General features: G+C 42.2%; 1 protein-coding gene across 1 annotated transcript; it reads left to right on the top strand.

Annotated features, from left to right (window-relative positions):
• Positions 1-635: 635 nt before the first annotated feature.
• On the top strand, positions 636-17509 carry LOC133992261 (calmodulin-regulated spectrin-associated protein 3-like). Its single transcript, XM_062430983.1, has 19 exons — positions 636-771; positions 6835-7112; positions 7561-7701; positions 9129-9215; positions 9378-9413; positions 9976-10023; positions 11101-11239; positions 11655-11794; positions 12234-12327; positions 12458-12509; positions 12749-12810; positions 12890-12920; positions 13100-15593; positions 15693-15814; positions 15931-16217; positions 16305-16401; positions 16628-16740; positions 16860-16978; positions 17180-17509. Exons 1-19 carry the CDS (start codon positions 636-638, stop codon positions 17507-17509), a joined length of 4806 nt encoding a protein of 1601 aa, XP_062286967.1.
• The last annotated feature ends 314 nt before the right edge of the window (positions 17510-17823 follow it).

Below are 17823 nucleotides of genomic sequence, written 5' to 3'. Positions count from 1 at the left end.
AAATGTCAATGTAGAGAACATTTACTCATCTGTGTTTGTTTGTTTGTATATTCACATCAGTCCTTTCACAATGCAAACAAATCCTCCCATTGTGTCCTGTGACCAGTTCACCAGGTCAGCCTGTGAGGTGAAGCGGATACCTTGCTCAAGAGCACCACCACGTGGGGAAGAAGAGGACACTGCTGCTGGTTTATTAGCCAGTTAGAAACTCTAAATAATGCAATCACAGACTAAATAAAGAAAGAAATAAATGTAGAAAACATTGATATTATTGCTGCTGCTTTCACGTGAGTCAGAAAAAATGGAGGATTTGAGGACCATATGTTTTGGGACATGTGACGTGTCCGGGGGCGTGGAGCCGGGCAGATGGCACAAGTCAGGTATTTATTCATCATAACTGATTCTTTAATTTTGTTAGTCTAATAATAGACTGCGTTTCTCTAAAATCTTCCATCTTGTTTTACTTGTTTTTTTGCTGCTCTGTTATCTCTCATTTGTTTCAGTCTGCATCACAAGATCCTCCTTCATCTCTCCCCCTCCTCCTCTTCCTCCTCCTCCTCCATCCCTCCTCATCACATTTCGCCGGTGCTGCTGCTGCTGCTGCCTGCGTGTCCTCCGTGCAGCACAGCTCAGCCATGGTGGACTCTCCCAGCGCGATGAAAAAGACCTTCTCGGTGCCGGAGATTAAACCCCTGGACCAGTACGACTTCAACCGGGCAAAGATCTGCGCCAGCGTCCGGTGGCTGCTGTCTAAATCCTACGGCTCAGCAGGTACACCCGCTGTTCATATCACCGTGGCGCTGTTTGGGTGGGGCGCTTAATAATTCATCCTGCTATATATATCTATATATGGAGCTCAGAGGTAGACTAGCGTCGGTCGATTTATTTGGAGCTGGAGGGGAAACCTCAGCATCCTTCTGCTCAGCATCCATCCTTAAAATCCGCTGCTGTGATGCGTGTGGTTCACCTGCGAGGCTGTGCAGCTTTAATCCTGCAGTGTACGTAGGCTACCATGTTGTAAAGGACTTTCAGACAATTATTGACATGCATATGAGGCTTGTCAGACGGATTCTCCTCATTGCTGCATGATGCTTGAAGGGCTGTCATCGCTGCAGTGCAACAAAGCCTTTTGTCAGTGCTTGGCTATATCAGGCCTGTGGAAGGGTTTTTCTTATTATTAATACATTGGTCTAGAGTCTAGAATTTAATAAAATGATGCAAAAAGATGTCTAAACATAGCTTTTGTGTGGGCTGGCTGTAAATGGGTCAGCACGGCATAATATTTGTGTCAGTGTTACGCACGCACGTTGAGCTATAACGCGTGGCAGTATAGCCAATGAAGGTGACACAGGAGCTTTTTATCAGACAATGGGCTGTTTTTGGTGGCAACAGCTGCAGAAAATTTAATTTCATGAAGCATTTTAGAGATAATTTTCACATATAGCATGTCAGAATTGTAAAAGCATCTTTCCACATGCAAATTGAATATGTTTGTTGCATGGCTCGTGCAGATGTGGTGATGTAAAGGAGATACAGAAACAGCTGCGCAATCTAATGTCATCCCTCTGAAGCTGATGTCAAAGATTTGTTGACACAGTGTCAGAGAGATGCTGGTTCAGCACTGGTTTTGATGACATCATCTTGTAGTCCATGCTGTAGTTTGGGGCTGCAGCTGGCCTCATTATTATGGTAATTAGGCAATATTGATGAATCTTTTATGTTGTTGATTGATCATTGAATCTTAAACGTTTCCAGAGCTAAAGGTTCATCAGTCTGCTCATTTTGACCAAACCAACACTCCAAAACCTAAAGATAAATTGGATTTATAATGATACTGAAAATGGGATCAAAGAACAGCTGCTTCTGTGTTGATAAATGACTAACAGCAGATCAATAATCAGAATTATTGTTGATACCTTTTCTGCTTGTAGACTAATCTTTTCAGCCTGATTAAGGTTCAGGCTCTGCTGATTAACACAATGATGTCAGACCGTAGATGAATACTGCAATGGTAAACTTGCATGGTTATCCTTTAAGCAATAAGCCATGCTTTTTTTGATGCAGTAATAGCTTTAGACACGGATTTTCAGATTACATTTGTGTCCATCCTGTCAGTCAGTGGGACATGAGGTGAGATGAGCTGCAAACCTCTCAGGAGGGAGGCCTCATTGTTGTCTGTCAAGTGGAAAATGCCCACCGGGTGCCTCATAGACTTTTAATGAAAGCCTGCAAGGAAATAGCACTAATAAAGGCACACATGGGACTCGCCACACACTGCTGATTCAGCTGAAATTTATTCTAGCAGACACAAAGGATGACTGCCTCACAAAATAGTTACAGTATAGCAGACTTGCATTTCTTGTTTTCTTATATTTTTGTTGTGTTAGACTAAATCACTTTTAAACCCAGATAGAGTGAATGAAACATGATTTTACAGGGATAAAGCTCAATGACCTGCCGATTCACAGCTGCATCTAATGATTAATTTAACTATTGATTCATCTGACCATTATTTCCTCAATGAATCATTCTATTCATTACTACTTTCATTCCATCTATAAAATAAAACAGTGAAAAAGGGGTCTCATTTCTTTTTTTATTTTCTTATAGCACATGATGATAACTATAAATATCTTATTTTATCCAATCAGCACTGCAGAATTCAAATATATTCAGTTTATTAATATGCATGACACATAAAAGATTCAAATCTTCACATTTAATAAGCTGCAACCAGTAAATATGCAGCATTTCTTCTTTTTAATAAAATGACTAAACTGATTCTTCCATTATCAAAATGGTCATCAATCTGTCACATGAGTGTCGTGGCCAAGATATATAGATCAAAGGTAGAAGCATACATATAACATATAACATATAACATAGACTTGTAATGAATTATATAAATAATGAAGAGAATACACAGGGGTCACAAAACAATGTAAGACTAACATAAGGGCATTAAATATACCATAATAATCAATATAAGAACAGATACTGCCATTGATTTAAAAAACAGATAACACTGAACATCACAATATATAATCATATCCCACCTTACCTATCATCCCTCTCTTGTAGAGCTGCAACGATGAGTCCATTGACAGAATATTTATTGGTGACTATTTGATTATCAATTCATCGTTTTAGTCACTTTTAAAATAAAAATGCAATCAATGAGAGACTTCAGACACTGACTAGAATTAAAAAAAAGAACAAAAGCATTCTAATGCAGGATTACTTTAATATACGAAAAAGATTGCTGATGCATCATCTGTCTGACGACCCAGCATGAGACAGCGCTCTTATAATGATATACAGTTTTCTGTCACACACCCAAAAGCACCAATTTAAAATAAATATAAAGCTGCTGGTGGTTGCAGCTTCTCCAATGAAGATGTTATGCCTTTCAGTGTCATATAGTTATTCAGTTGTATCCCACTTCTCTTTTTTAACATGTATGTTAATTGTTTTATTCAAACAACAAATGAATACACAATCAGGCAAACACCACATCACACAGAAATGTAGCCCACCTCTCTTGAGATTGTCTAGTCTTTTAGTCGATGTCGCTCACTTACTTTAAAGGGTTGTTTCACCCAAATTACAAAAAACACTTATTATAGCTGTCAATAGAAAGTAACTCCAGAGATAGGGGACTGTTTCTAGCTGTTTGTAGCTGAGTTTGTTTTTAATGTCATTTTTCAAAGCTTTGAGCACCACAGATGTTATTCCATTCATGTCCATTGTGGATTGGATGGAAATGCAGTCAGATAAAACTAAAGCTATCTGCATGGCTAGATGCCACTCAGGATAAAAGAGAAAATAGGTTTTTTGTAATTTCGGTGACCTTTGAGTTTCCAAGCTGCATCCAAAAACAGCTTTGTGTGTCAGCTGTTTGTAAGTGTTAGGACAGCTTGGGAGGATGACTGTCATTATGTTGTCCTGATAATAACATGTATTTATTCTTTCTAGCATCTGATCAGACTCATAAAATCCACAGGATATGAAACGCTGTCTTGTCGATACACTGTTGTGTTGTCTTAGTACCACAGGCCTGTTTCCTTTATTCTCCCAGATTAGATTAGTATTATGCTAAATGGGTTAGCTGGGTCCTACTCTGCAGTCCAGTCTCATTGCTTCTGCTGTGATTGGGACAGAATGGCCGCTTGCCATTTCAACCGTTCCCATAGTGACAGCAGTCCTATTTCCTCCCAGTGCTGCAGAGTGTGAAAGACGAGGGTTTAACCCAAAAAATGGTGGATGATTCGAGTGTGTGTGTGTCACACTGCAGTGGAGTGTGTGGATATTTTTTCTCTTCTCTTCTCTTCTCTTCTCTTCTCTTCTCTTCTCTTCTCTTCTCTTCTCTTCTCTTCTCTTCTCTTCTCTTCTCTTCTCTTCTCTAATTTGAGCAGGTACAAAATGGGAAGAAGGAGTAACATAATAAAGCCTTACAATATTAGGTTACAGAGATGCGTATGGACAGATGAGGGGATAAATGAGTGGAGAAGAGTTAATAAAAAAGGCGTAGAGGGAATGAGGATTGACTGTAGAGTAAATGGAAGAGATGTAGACTGATATTCCCTGTAGGAAGTCCACTCCAATCTTCAGGATTATCCCGATTCCTTGAGCCGCCTTCCAGAGACTGCAGAGTTGGAATATGGGTCAATCATGGAAGTGTGTGTGTGTTTTCGTGTGTCCTCTGAGTGTATGTGTCTATGAAATGACCCACTCAGAGTGGTCTGAGCTTCTTGTACATCATAGATCACTTGACATGCACACACACTCTTGTCTGGCTAACCTAACTGAGCTGTTCATGCAGATGATGGTATTATCTTCTCCTGCAGACACTGTCACGAATGGTCACCTAATTTCAATTGTGGTTAAAGTTTCTCAGTTTTATACCGCAGTTGTGATTGACATAATTACATTACAAGCCCATGATTTACAGTGTAATGATATACCAATAAAATACTTACCTCACATATGTAAATATAGATAGAGTGGAAGAAAACGAGCTATCGACTTATATCGTTGTGCTCCATAAATGATTGATGAGTCTTAAACTATTCCAAGATCTGTACCTCGCTTCTTTCTACCTTCCAACCCCAAAACTATATTGCATCAGTGAATACTCCTGTTTTCATTTTGGGAATTTAACCCATCTACAATATTTTATTTGTTCTCTAATAACCCCTCCATCTGAGTTTTCAGATATATTCCCAAATCCCCTTTCATTACCTTACTGTGGAGTGCTGTATGCGACTGTTGTCCTCATCATAAAATGACAAGATTAATGGGGACATATTATGGTCTACATTTTTGCTGCTGGAATATATCTGTATGATTTACAGTTTAAAAAAACTCCTGATTTATCTCATACCTGACCTTTATGATCCAGCTGCTTTAAGGCCGCCTCACAACTTCCAGCAGCAAACTGATTTCCTACAGATTTCCCTTTTTTTTCTAGTTCTTCCTCTGACATGTTTAGGAAAACATTTGATCTGAAGTCTGAGAGTGAAGGCTGAGGATGACCATCCATAGTGATGCACAACGAGCCAATGTCAGCTCGTCAGCAAGGTAGAATAAAACGTTGCAAATGAAACATTTAAAGCTAGTTAAAGCCCTGGTTTTAGACTTTCAGGCGACATTTCTACATAAGTTTACCTCAAGTTTTGGAGCCTTTGACCTTGTTCAAACACTTGACATCATAACAGAATATTAATAACAGAAAATCACAAGAAGCAAAATATGTTCTAATCACTACCTCAGACAGTCAAGGATGTAACCCAAAAAGTTTGTTTATTTGGGCTTAAGTCTGTGTGTGTGTGTGTGTGTGTGTGTGTGTGTGTGTTTGTGTGCGTGTGGGTATGTTTGTATGTGTGTGTGTGTGTGTGTGTGTGTGTGTGTGTGCGTGCTCGTATGTTTGTGTGTGTGTGTGTGTGTGCGTGCTCGTATGTTTGTGTGTGTGTGTGTGTGTGTGCGTGCTCGTATGTTTGTGTGTGTGTGTTCACATAGACACACAGCAGAAGTCACAAATCTGCAGTACCTTGTTATTAGACATGTTGTCCAACTTCTTTGCTTACTGAGCTTGTTCCTGCTCTCCAGGCTGACAGGTTGACGAACTGCGCTGGGAGCTGAGCACACAAAGTAAAGAAAAGTGCATTCTGTAGTTTCACCACTCTGCTGAAAAAAGTGACTTAGTCCTAACATTTACTGAGCCTCTGCAATTTTGGTAGGATATTGTGACTGTGAAATGCATTAGAATAAGATTATAATCAGATTTAGATGTTTCCCAGTTTATTTCTCCATTCCAATAAAATTGTTACTCCCAGTTGTTACTCTCTTGTTCCATTACTCTTGTTTTTTCCACAGTAATCACCAGCAGGAAATGCTCTGTATTTAAATGGTACCTGATTCATACACCAAAATAACTCTCTACATTAGTAAACCATTCTGTTTTCTCATCCAGAGCAGATGATGTAGCGGAGCTGCAGTATCTTGGTGGAGCCTGTTCAGCCTTTGTGAACTCTGCCACATGGGACGATGCGGTATCAAAGCAATTCTCTGCATTTTATTTTTCCTCCTCATCGGAGAACAATGCAGGGAAGCTGACTCAGTGTTCTTTATGGTTCTGCTTCTCCTCACATGAAGGTCAGAGAGTGTGGATGAATGAGCACCTCCGCTTGTAGATAATGACTGAGTGGACTCTCTCAACTTCCGCCATCCACTGAAATATTAACTCTGAGCTTTTGAGTTCATTAGCACTGTCATGACTCTCTCTTTCTACACTTTAAAAAGCTCACTGAGCCGTCCTCTCTCTCTGTCTTGCAGAGAACGTTCCTGTGGAGTTGCGGGAGCCGCTTTACAAGGACCAGTATGAACAGGAGCACCTCAAGCCGTCCGTCTCCAAGCTGCTTCTCTCCCCGGAGATCTACTGCAGAGCTCAGGCCCTGCTGGCCCAGGCGCACGGGGTCTCTGTGCCAGCGTCGCAGGGGTCCCCGGCCGACAACTCCGCCCTATTGCAGTTCCTCATTAAGAAAGGTTTCGCTCCAAAGATCCAGGATGTGGACATCACAGAGGAAGACCTCAGCTTTGTTCCCATTAAGACGGTGTGTGTTGGTGTGATGTGTGAGTGTGTAAAGATGTGTGTGTGGTCCAACAGTGAAAGGAAGTACTCTGATCTTTTACTAAAGCAAATACCACACTCACAATATACTAGATGATAAGTAAGTGAATAAACAAACAAGTATTTGAGTTAAATTTTCTACAGTATCCAAAATAAATGTGAGGAAATTAAAGGATTAGCGTCATTGTCAACTGAAAACGCTGTGTCTACTTTTGGGGATTTTCATGCTTTTCTGTCAGTTGAAGTAAAGAAAAGGTAGAAAGGACAGAGAGAACAAAAGAATGACAGACAAAATAAGGAAAGAAAGCAGGAAGGGACAAAGGAAGAATAGAGGGATAAAAGAAGGAAAGGAGGAGAGACAGAAGTGAAAAATAACACCCTGAGAGAAAGTCATGAGCTTAAATTGCCCCTCTTGTCTCTGATTGGTGCAGAATACCCACCTCGCCCTGATCGACGCGCTGATGTCACTGGCTGCTAAAGAGACCGTGGGCAGGGTGAAGATGGCGGCGGAGGCGGAGCAGATGGGCGTCGGGGCTCCGTGGGAGAACGCTCTGCTCTTCTGGGTCAACAGGGTGAGATCACGTTGCCGTGGTAACAGCACTGATGTCACTGCCAGTCATCGCCTTTCTTTTTTCATTCACAAAAGATAGTAAATATGTTAAAGAGCAGATTTACTGTTTATAATCCAGATCTCATGAAAATGTTACTTACAATCATTTATAGTCATACAAAATATAACATCACTGAAAGCTAATGTGAAAGCAGGATAATCCAATAAGCTCTCAGTAAACCCAGACATGTCATGAAGGGTTTTACCACAAAAAATGTCACAAATGATGCTCTGCTGTCAGGTTTTACTGACTTCATATTGACAGGCTTTCTGCTTCTGGTGTGAAAGTAACAACAGTTCAGTCATTAAAACCTAATAAAAACATTATTGTGACATCTTTTTATTACTTCCTGTTTTTATAAAGTTTTAACATCATGCTTTTAGTCATTTTCTGTTATTTATATACTGTTATGATGTCAGGTGTCTATTATAAACCTGATCAAATTTCCAAAATCTTAGGTAACCATTTGTGGTGTCACCTCTACTTCCCCATCGAACGGATGTCAGATTTTTCTCACATGTCCACAAATGACCTTCAGTTAGTCGCCCATATTTAAGATTTCGTGTCAGATTCGGCCTGTTTTAGATAGAGGATGAATTGAAGGGCTGCGTATAGAGCCAGTACAAGATGAATCACCGTAATGTATGTGAAGATCCAGTAGAGCCCAGATTCATCACATTTTAGAAGCTGCAAAAAAAAAAAAGTGCTTATTGCAACTTATTGCCGAGAGATGCTGAATATTGTGTTATAAATTGCCAAATGTCTGATTGAGTTCTGTGTTTATAGGATAGATTAGGACTATGAGGACTATGAGGACTAGACTATGGTGTGCGGTCAATACATTACATGTAGCATCACATGTAGCCACATAAAAAGAAAAGTTTAACCCTTAAACAGGCAGGAGGGGAAAATGAGATGTGAAAAATAAAATCCTACTTATCTCATTTGCACCATTACCATAAATATATTTAAAATATTTTGTATATTTTGGATTTTTATGAGTATAAATATGGTCATAATGGTAAACAATTGATTGCTTTATTTGATTATAAAAAGTGATACATTCTTGTTTTCTCTGGTCATTAATATCACACTTAATAATTTCTAAACTGATTTTATCATTTCTATCGAAGTGTAAGCCTACCACAAGCTTCAACTCTACCAATTCAAGGCACATACAACTGAACAATCACCTTAACCCATCATGCTCCTAACAAGGTGTCAAAGAGTCTGTATCTCCTGGTGCATGTTGCCTGTTTAAGGGTTAATATCTTGTTCTTTAAAGGTGGCATCTTTAAATTTCCCATTTTCATTCACAACATTTTAATAAAGCTCGGGCTGAAAAACTGTGAACTTGTCCTTTAACTGTGGTTGTCTTGTCATTGCAGCTGAACCAGAAGTTGAGAGAAAGCACAGAAGAAGAAGAGCCTCCCAAACCGCCGACGTGTACAGACATGCAGCCTGCTCAGGACTCGGTACAAACACACAAACACACACTCAAACACACACTTGTGAAGTTTTGCTACACACCAACTGTCCCTCATGAAGCTGTGTCGCTAAAGCTAACATCGACTTTGCTCTGCTTCTCTGTTTTCTCCCCCCCTGGTTTGTCTCTGTCATGCCTTGCTCTCTGGCAGTGTCAATCCACCCGTTGGTACTGGAAACTAGTCCCCGTAAGTGTTCTCTTCTTCTGTCTATCTTTCTTTCTCTCTCAGAGTCTGTCCATCCGCTATTGCTGACATTACTGTGCCTGCTGGAAGGGCCACACATACCTCTTATCTGTCTCTTCATGAAAAGTGCCTTTAATATATGTTGACCTTTTTCAATTGACCAATAAGATGCCACAAATATGTCCTGTCCTATTATTGCTTATTATTATTATTATTAGCTGGTGATATTTTGGACACTGAGGTGTTTCTGACTTACATTCAGTCATCAGTTTCATCTCAAACTGCCCAGATTATCAGAGCTGAGTAGGAGAAGGAGATGTTGGAGAGGAGGGAGGGAGGGAGGTGAAATTACTTCCTAGCTGATAAAAAAAACCACCTCCGCGCCCTTCTTGTATGTCCCCTTCCTCTCCTCCTCCTCCTCCTCCTCCTCCTCGTCCTCTTTGCCCCCTGTGGCTCCTCTCTCCCCGAGCAGTGCCATGTGACTTTTTGGTGTGGCGGTTCCCATGATGACCGGCCCCCTTGTCATTTATGCTTGTTTCCCTCTCTCTGCCATCCCCCCATCCAGCATGCTATCGCTTTTTGTTTGAAGGAGTCGGGGAATAAGCCGCCAGTGGTAACGTATAACACCTCGCTCTTCTCTCACCCTCATCCTCCACGTCTCCCGTAGCAACGCACCAGACTAACCGACAGACTGACCAATCGCCACACCTCTCACTGTCGATGACTGACTGACTGATTGATTGACTGACTGACTGCAAACTAATCGCCACTCCAACCCCGAGGTTGGATGGAATCGTTAAAACTCATTAGCTTATTAACACTGTTAATGCATTTTTTATTTGCTTTATTTATTGCTTTTCTTTGAAGTGTTTGTTACAAAGCCATGTTATAGGAGGCATAATAACACTGGATGTTACTCTCTGATACTGAACTTTGTCCTCCTGCAACAGGGCTGCGTAACGTCCTTCAGCATAAGTTGAAGTTGATGCACTTAGACATGTAGCATTTTGTTTTCTAGTGGATTCTCCTGGGTGTTTTTTAAAACTTTTTTTTTAACCAATGCAGTATGAGTGTTTTTGTTTTTGTTAAATTCACCTTTTCTTCTCTGATTATGTTCATGTTACCTGATCAGAAGTGAAGGCTCACAGTGTTGTCAGTGCCTGTTTCTGCTGCATGGACATCAGAGGGTCAAAGTCCTCATTGTCACTTACAATCACTGACATTTTTTTCCTGTGCATTATTTATTATTTTCTTTTTTCAGTTGTATTTTTGCAATGCCCTTTTTTAAGCTTTAAACTGCACCGTCTGGTTGGTGTGTATGTGTGTTTATGTTTGCAAATGTTCATGAACTGAAGCATTACTGGTCTTGTGCTTTGTTTCGTGGAGTTTGGCTGGCTTCACAGTTTGAGACAATGCTGTTATTTCTTTGGTTCTGCAGTTTTTTTTTGTCAGAGTGAGGGAAAAACCTGGCTAGTTTTATGTTTCTGTTGCTGCTGTTATAACTATCTCAGTTCTTACTTTTAACTTAAATATTTTTTCAAATCTCTAATTTTAAAAAAATCTCTTACGATCCTTCCTCTCTTTCCCTCACCTGCCCATTTACTGTTTTTGTTTCCTACTCGTCTATGCACAACTCCCTTTCTTTCCTCTCTCACTTTCCTCCTCCTCCTCCCCTCTCTCTCCTCTTTAGATTCGCTATAGGAAGGACAAAGTGCAGTCTAAGCTGACTCCTACTTTCCCTCTGGTTTCTGCGGTCAAAGATCTGTCTAATGGCTGTGCTATAGCGGCTGTGTTGCACTACTACTGCCCCAGCTTGCTGCCTCTAGAGGGTACACACATGTATTCAGATATTAAGACACAAGTATACACGAACATATCGGATGATAAAATATTCATGTTCAGCTGATGCATGCTTCCAGACACTAAACTACTTAAATGATGGACCCATCATGTTGGGCCAGCAAATGTGATTTCTTCACTCAGAGAGAAAACGTACCTTTTTTTTTTCGACCTTTGCATAATCATTTGACTCTAAATGAGCTTAGTCATGATATTTTGGGATATGCATTATATGCTCCATAATTCTATTTTGTTGGTGTAATTAGTCTAAATAGAATTTTTTGTAATGTTTCTAACAGTGAATCAAAATGTATGTCATAGTTCATACCACTGACAGACACATGGATACACAAACATTACACACTACATTTTAATATGTTTAAGTATTTCTTTATTTTCTCCCAGATGTGTGTCTGAAGGACACCATGTCAGTGGCTGACAGTCTTTACAACCTGCAGCTGATCAAAGAGTTTTGTGAGAGCAGTTTACAGAGCTGCTGCCCCCTCCCTTTGGAGGACCTCCTCTATGCTCCACCGGTTCTGCACGTAAGCATTAGGACCTTTTTACATTTACACTGTAATGTATATACTGGAAAAGCATCTGTGCAATTAAAGTGAGGAGCAAGAGAGGTATATGGATGGAAATAATAGGCAGGCACTAAAATGTTTAAGAAGCACATCTGTTGGATGAAAGGTTTAAGTCTATGTGTGGACAGAGCGTGCAGGAGCTGCAGGATGGCAAAGCAAGAATCAGAATTTTGTTGCCTGGTTGTAGTCACTCTTTGAAGTGTTGACAGTTCACTGTCCATGCAGTTTTCTGTTGCTCTTTGGGATTATGTCAGTATTTTCATCTGTTCTGACACCAGATGTGCTGTCTGTTCCTGTGAAGCAAAGTCACCAAGGCTTTGTGCTTATTGTTGCCCTTTATAATCTGTCCACATGTGAGTCACTGCCATGTTGACATAATATGATTTTTTCTCCTCAGCTGAACATCATGAGCTTCATAGCCGAGCTGATGGAATGGTTTGAGGTTAAGAAACCTGATTTTGTCCAGCCAGTTCAACCCATCGACCTCACAGGTTTGTGACTTACAGTTTGTGACTTAAAATGCTCCTGTAATATTAGTATGTTGGATTTTTTTTGTGTTTGATCAACATATATTAAATTAATGATCAGTTTCTGAAACTGCGGTGCTTCTGTGTGTTTCAGATGTCTCAGGATTGCTGTACTGTACGAGTCCTGTCAGTGGGAACAGCAACAGGTACCAGCATCCTAATAATTCAACCTGCACAAACTTAAAATGTGTTCAAGGGGGGAAAAATCTGACCTAACTCAGTATGAACCTGAACTACTGCAGCATTTAGACAGATGGGATCAAACAGGACCTGAACTAACTACAGAGGATAAAGAAATATTAGAAGTAAAAGTCAGACAGATGATTCAGGCTCAGAATCAAACATTTGAGAATTAGCATTTTACTGTATTTTTTGTTTGTTTCAGTGGTTCTCCTTCTTTCATCTTCAAACAACCTTTTCTGCCCATCTCCTCCCCAGTGTCACCAGGTAAGAAATGGGTATTTGAATGTATTTAACCAAAATAGACTTTTATAGACTCATTTACTTTTTCTTTCTGTCTTTCCAGAAAACAAAAGTTGGACAAAGAAACAAATCAGGTAGTTACACTCAAAGCTGGATGTGATTTCTATAGTAAATGTTGTGTTGTATTCATATTTTATATTTTATAAGTTTTTTTAAATTCTCTTACTTTGGCTCATGTGGTTTCTGGTTTCATGGTTATCTCACACAACCCATCCATTTCTCCATCCTTCCATCCTAATCCACCTCCTTGCAGTCGTCCTCTGTCAGCAGTGACTTTCAGCATCCCATTTGGGCTGGACAGTGATGTTGATATTGTCATGGGCAACCCAATAGATTCTGTCTTTCGCTCTGTCAGCACTGACAACCTCACCACCGGCATCCCTGCAATGAGTTCACCAGTGAAATCAGCAGGGATGACTCGTGTCCCATACAGCCCCCCAGAGGACCTCAGCCACCTGGTCAGTGCTTCTGCACCATCCCAGCGGTCTTCCTGGGGCCCTTACGCACACACAACGCCAATGGGAGAGCTGCCGACCATTGAGGAGGCGCTACAGGTGGTTCACACTCCTGGCAGCAAAGATCAAAAGAAGGGAAGGACACAAGAGAAAAGTGGAAGAGGGGTGTTGGGAGGAAGGCCGGAGCCCAGGTTGTGTCCTGAAGGAGCCCCTGCTGGTTTCTTCCTGCACTCCCCAGAGCAGAGTAATCCTCAGCTCAGTAGCTCTGCTCCCTGCCGCTCTGGAGTCCTTCATCGACCCATCGGTGGAGAAGTGGGTGATAATGAAAAGCAAGGAAGAGGAGAGAGGAGGGACAGATCAGGACATACCTCTGATATGTCCCGTGATGACGACTCTGTACTACGAGATGGCAGCGTTGACTCCTCCGAAGCATCTGATGATACCCCTAGAAACGCCCCTGGTAATATGCGACCCAGCAACGGTCGCCAGGGTAACCACAGCACCAGCAACAGTCCACGCATGACATGCTTTGCTGAACGACGAGACAACAGAAGAAGACACCCTGCTGCTCCTGGGGAAGAGTCATCCTCAGCTCTGACCCCAACAACCCCAGGAACTCCACATACACCCTCCACCCCAGCAGGGGCACCAGGTCAGCAGGATAGCCCTGGTCCCAGAGGCCCTGAACCAGGCTCCGAGGCTTGGGAGTTGGGGGCTCGTCTGGAGGAAAAACGTAAAAGCATTGAAGCCCAAAAAAGACGTATTGAAGCCATCTTTGCTAAGCATAGACAGAGGCTTGGAAAAAATGCTTTCCTTCAACTAAAAAGAGAGCAAGGAGAGGGAGGAGCGGAGGCAGCAGTTGAGGATAATATCACTCTGGAGGAGCGCCTCACTCACATGGAGGAGCAACTGAAACAGGAGGAGGAAAAGGAGGAAAAAGAAAAGGAGAAAGACAAAGATGGAGATAAGGAGAAAGAGAAGCCATCTGTTTCCAGTCCTCCTCGGTTAGAGAAGCAGGTCACGTTCTCTATTGACAGTAAGAAAGGAACAGAAAAAGGAGCAGAAAAAGGAGCAGAAAAAGAAAAAGGAGGTGAGACTGTTATAGTGGAGTATAACGAAGTGGTGCAGAAACTGAGTGAAGCTCTGCAGTCACTACAGAAAGACATGCAGAAACTTACAGAACAGCAACAGCAGCTCATGAGCAACCAAAGACCCAGAAATACACACAAAATTACTCAAAAAGTAACGCCTATAAGTAACACAAAAACACCACACAAAACCCCTCCTCACACCCCAACAAAGACGCCACCTAGAACCCCGACCAAGAATCCTGCCAGGAGCACCACTAAAGCTTTGATGATTTCTGCTGTTCCCAAATCTCCATCTGCCTCCTCTCCATCCCGTCGTTCCCACATTCTTTCTTCGGCCACCTCCCCAAAAAATATCATCTCTTCCTCCTGCCCTGCTCCTCGCACAAAGATCCACTCCTCCTCCGCTCCCCGCAGCCCCAAACACCACCCACGCGCCCAACCTCATCCGCGGCCTTCTGAACTCAAGTTCCCCCCTCTCAATCGTGTCTTGACACCAACACACAATGTGGACACCCTCCCCCACCTGCGGCGTGTGTCCCCCAGCAAGTGTCAAGTTCAGACTTCATCAACCTTCCGAATTGGTGGGCCTCGGACTCCTCAGGAGTCTCCTCAGCCTACACAGCAGCCACAGCCTGATGAGAACATCTCGGAAGCAGGTTCTAGTGAGACCCCAACCCAGTTCAGTTTGGAGCTTGAGCAGGAGGATGTAGACATAGTGGGAGGGCTAGCGGTCCTGGCACAGCTCAGACATCATCCTATGGCCACTGGTGGCAGCAGCTCTGGCGCTCCCTCCGAGTGTTCATTTGAGAGCGAGACTATGTCCATTTCTGCTGCATACAGCATAGGAGGTGAAGAAGGGAGAGGTGGAGTTGCAGGGAAGCGTTGCAGCATGATTGAGGTGTCACTGTCATCTCTCGGAGGGCAAGAGGGGGGCAGTGATGAACCAACAGATGAGGGGCAGGAGTTTTCCTCTGATTCTATGAGTGACAACACAGAATCTGCTGTGGAATCTACTAAAGGACTCGCTGCAGAACCCCTAGATCCCATGGAGCAGCTGGATCTGGCCTTACAAACTGTGAATTTGTCTGAACAAAAAGCTGAATCCAAAGAAGAAGAAGAGCCAAAACAGACTGAAACTTTGGAACCGAGTGAACAGCAGAATGAGCTGGAGAACAGAGGAGGAATAGGATTCTTCTTTCAGGTGAGTACTTGCAAAGGGACATAGAGGGGGGGGGGGTTGTGCAAGCCTGCAACCTGAATCCTGTTGTGACAATTGATGGTGTGATTGTGTGGTTTGTAGGATGAGGCACGTAGTGAGGGGGAGATGGCCCAGCGAAAAGCATTGCTTTTAGAAAGACAGCAGAAGAGAACTGAGGAGCTGAAGAAGAGGAGACAGTGGCATGAGCTAGAAAGAGAAAACAGGTAAAACAAATACCAGCAGCCAACAGTTTTAGTATCCTTGATCAAACTTTCTACTCATTGAGTTTGTCCTCTCAGAAATCCGCATGTCAAAGTTTCCCAATGTCTTTTGTTCTCAGACTAGCATCGTCAGACAAGAGAGTAGCATCTCCCTCCCAAACACCTCCTGCTGGAACAACCTCCCCTTCCCCCACACCTCCTGCTACTCCAGTTCGTCGTGGAGATTTCACGCGAGGGGAGTACGCACGGCGGCATCAGCTCAAGATCATGGAAGACTTGGACAAAGTGCTGCGACAGAAATCAACAAATCATGGACGATCTTCCGTTAAGAAAGCTCACGCCCGGCCTCGCAGCATGACCAGGGAGGAATCACAGCTTTCTCGGAGCCCAGCCAAGCAAACAGCAGGTAAAGAGGTCGACTAATTAAGTATGTCAAGTGGATGTTCGTAGATGATTTCATTAACAAAACTCTCTTTATGTTGTATGGCTACAGCTTCAAAACTGACCAAAGTCTACTCTCACTCCTCTCTCAACCTGGCAGCTACAAATGAGCCAGGAAACAGTGGCGACCCCACTAAGAAAACCCACAGGTATGCTCCTATCAGCTCCCTCTGTATAAATCAGCTGTTTCCTCCTGCTTCCAGTGTTCATGCTATGATGCTAACATATTAACATTTAGTAATGGTATTCATATCAACATGCCCAGGTTAGAATAATAAGCTATCATGCTCAATTCTGCCAAGTATGACACAAACAATGGGCTTAAAGATATAAAAGGAAGACTTATTGGTTCATTGTTGGATTTCTGCCTGACAGCCGCCCTGGTTCGCCCGCTGGATGTGTGACACCGAGCCGACTGATTAACCAGAATGGAGACAAGGACTGGGACACTGGTTCCAATGGAACCTCGCCTGCCCCAGAATACACAGGTACAGTAATACACAGTATAGTTTCTTTCATTTATTGAGTTTTCATATACATTGCAATAATACTTACAACTGTAGACATGGGTTTGTGTAAACGAGTGTTCCTGTGTTTTCCTGTGCAGGTCCGAAGCTCTTCAAAGAACCAAGCTTAAAGTCCAATAAATTCATCATTCACAACGCTCTCTCTCGCTGCTGCCTGGCTGGAAAAGTCAACGAGACACAAAAGAACAAGATAGTTGAGGTATAGGATTACATTTCTGCCTAAAATTTCTGCATAATGTATTATATTTTAGTATGAGCCTCGGTGCTACCTCAAGGCATGATATTAATAATTTAGATCTTGGCATGACTTCTGCTACCTGTGCATATTTTAGACACCAAACTAGGTTATGTTTGAAGATCATGAAAACTAAAACACAGACTGTTCTTTCTCCAACCCCAGGAGATGGAGAAGAGTCCCGCCAACCACTTCCTCATCCTCTTCCGTGATTCCAGCTGCCAGTTTCGGGGCGTTTACACCATGAACCCAGAGTCCCAGGAGCTTGTACGCTTGACTGGCATGGGCCCAAGGACAATTAGCTCCACCCAGGTGGAGACAATCTACAAATACAGCTCAGACAGGAAGCAATTTAGTGCCATCCCCTCTAAAACCATGGGCATCAGCGTGGACGCCTTCACCATCCCCGGCCACCTTTGGTACGGGGGAGGAGCAGCAGGAGGAGGAGGAAGCAGAAGGGCAAGCATTACTAAGAAAGCTGTAATTTCCAAGTGAGGAACATAACACAACATCACAGTGAAACATCATTAGAGAATCACTGTAATTATCGTGAAAACTAGTAAATCATGTTTAAAAACTGTTGCGTATACACACAGCGTACCTCTCTTGCTTCTAGTAGAAATGATATTAAAATTCATTTGTACTCCTCTTAATGTGCATGAAAATGTTAACAGCACAAGTCAAGAGATAACACTTAAATCCTGTGTACAGAGGGAGGTTTTGTAAAATGTTAGGTTAACTGCACAATGAAAAGTTACTTTTAAAAAGTCTCATTACTTATACTTTCATTGTTTGAAGTACAAATTCAA

The sequence above is a fragment of the Scomber scombrus genome, chromosome 2, assembly GCF_963691925.1.
Source record: "Scomber scombrus chromosome 2, fScoSco1.1, whole genome shotgun sequence".
NCBI lineage: Eukaryota > Metazoa > Chordata > Actinopteri > Scombriformes > Scombridae > Scomber > Scomber scombrus.
The sequence above is the reverse complement of the archived record's forward strand: the minus strand, read 5'-3'. Positions and strand labels throughout refer to the sequence as shown.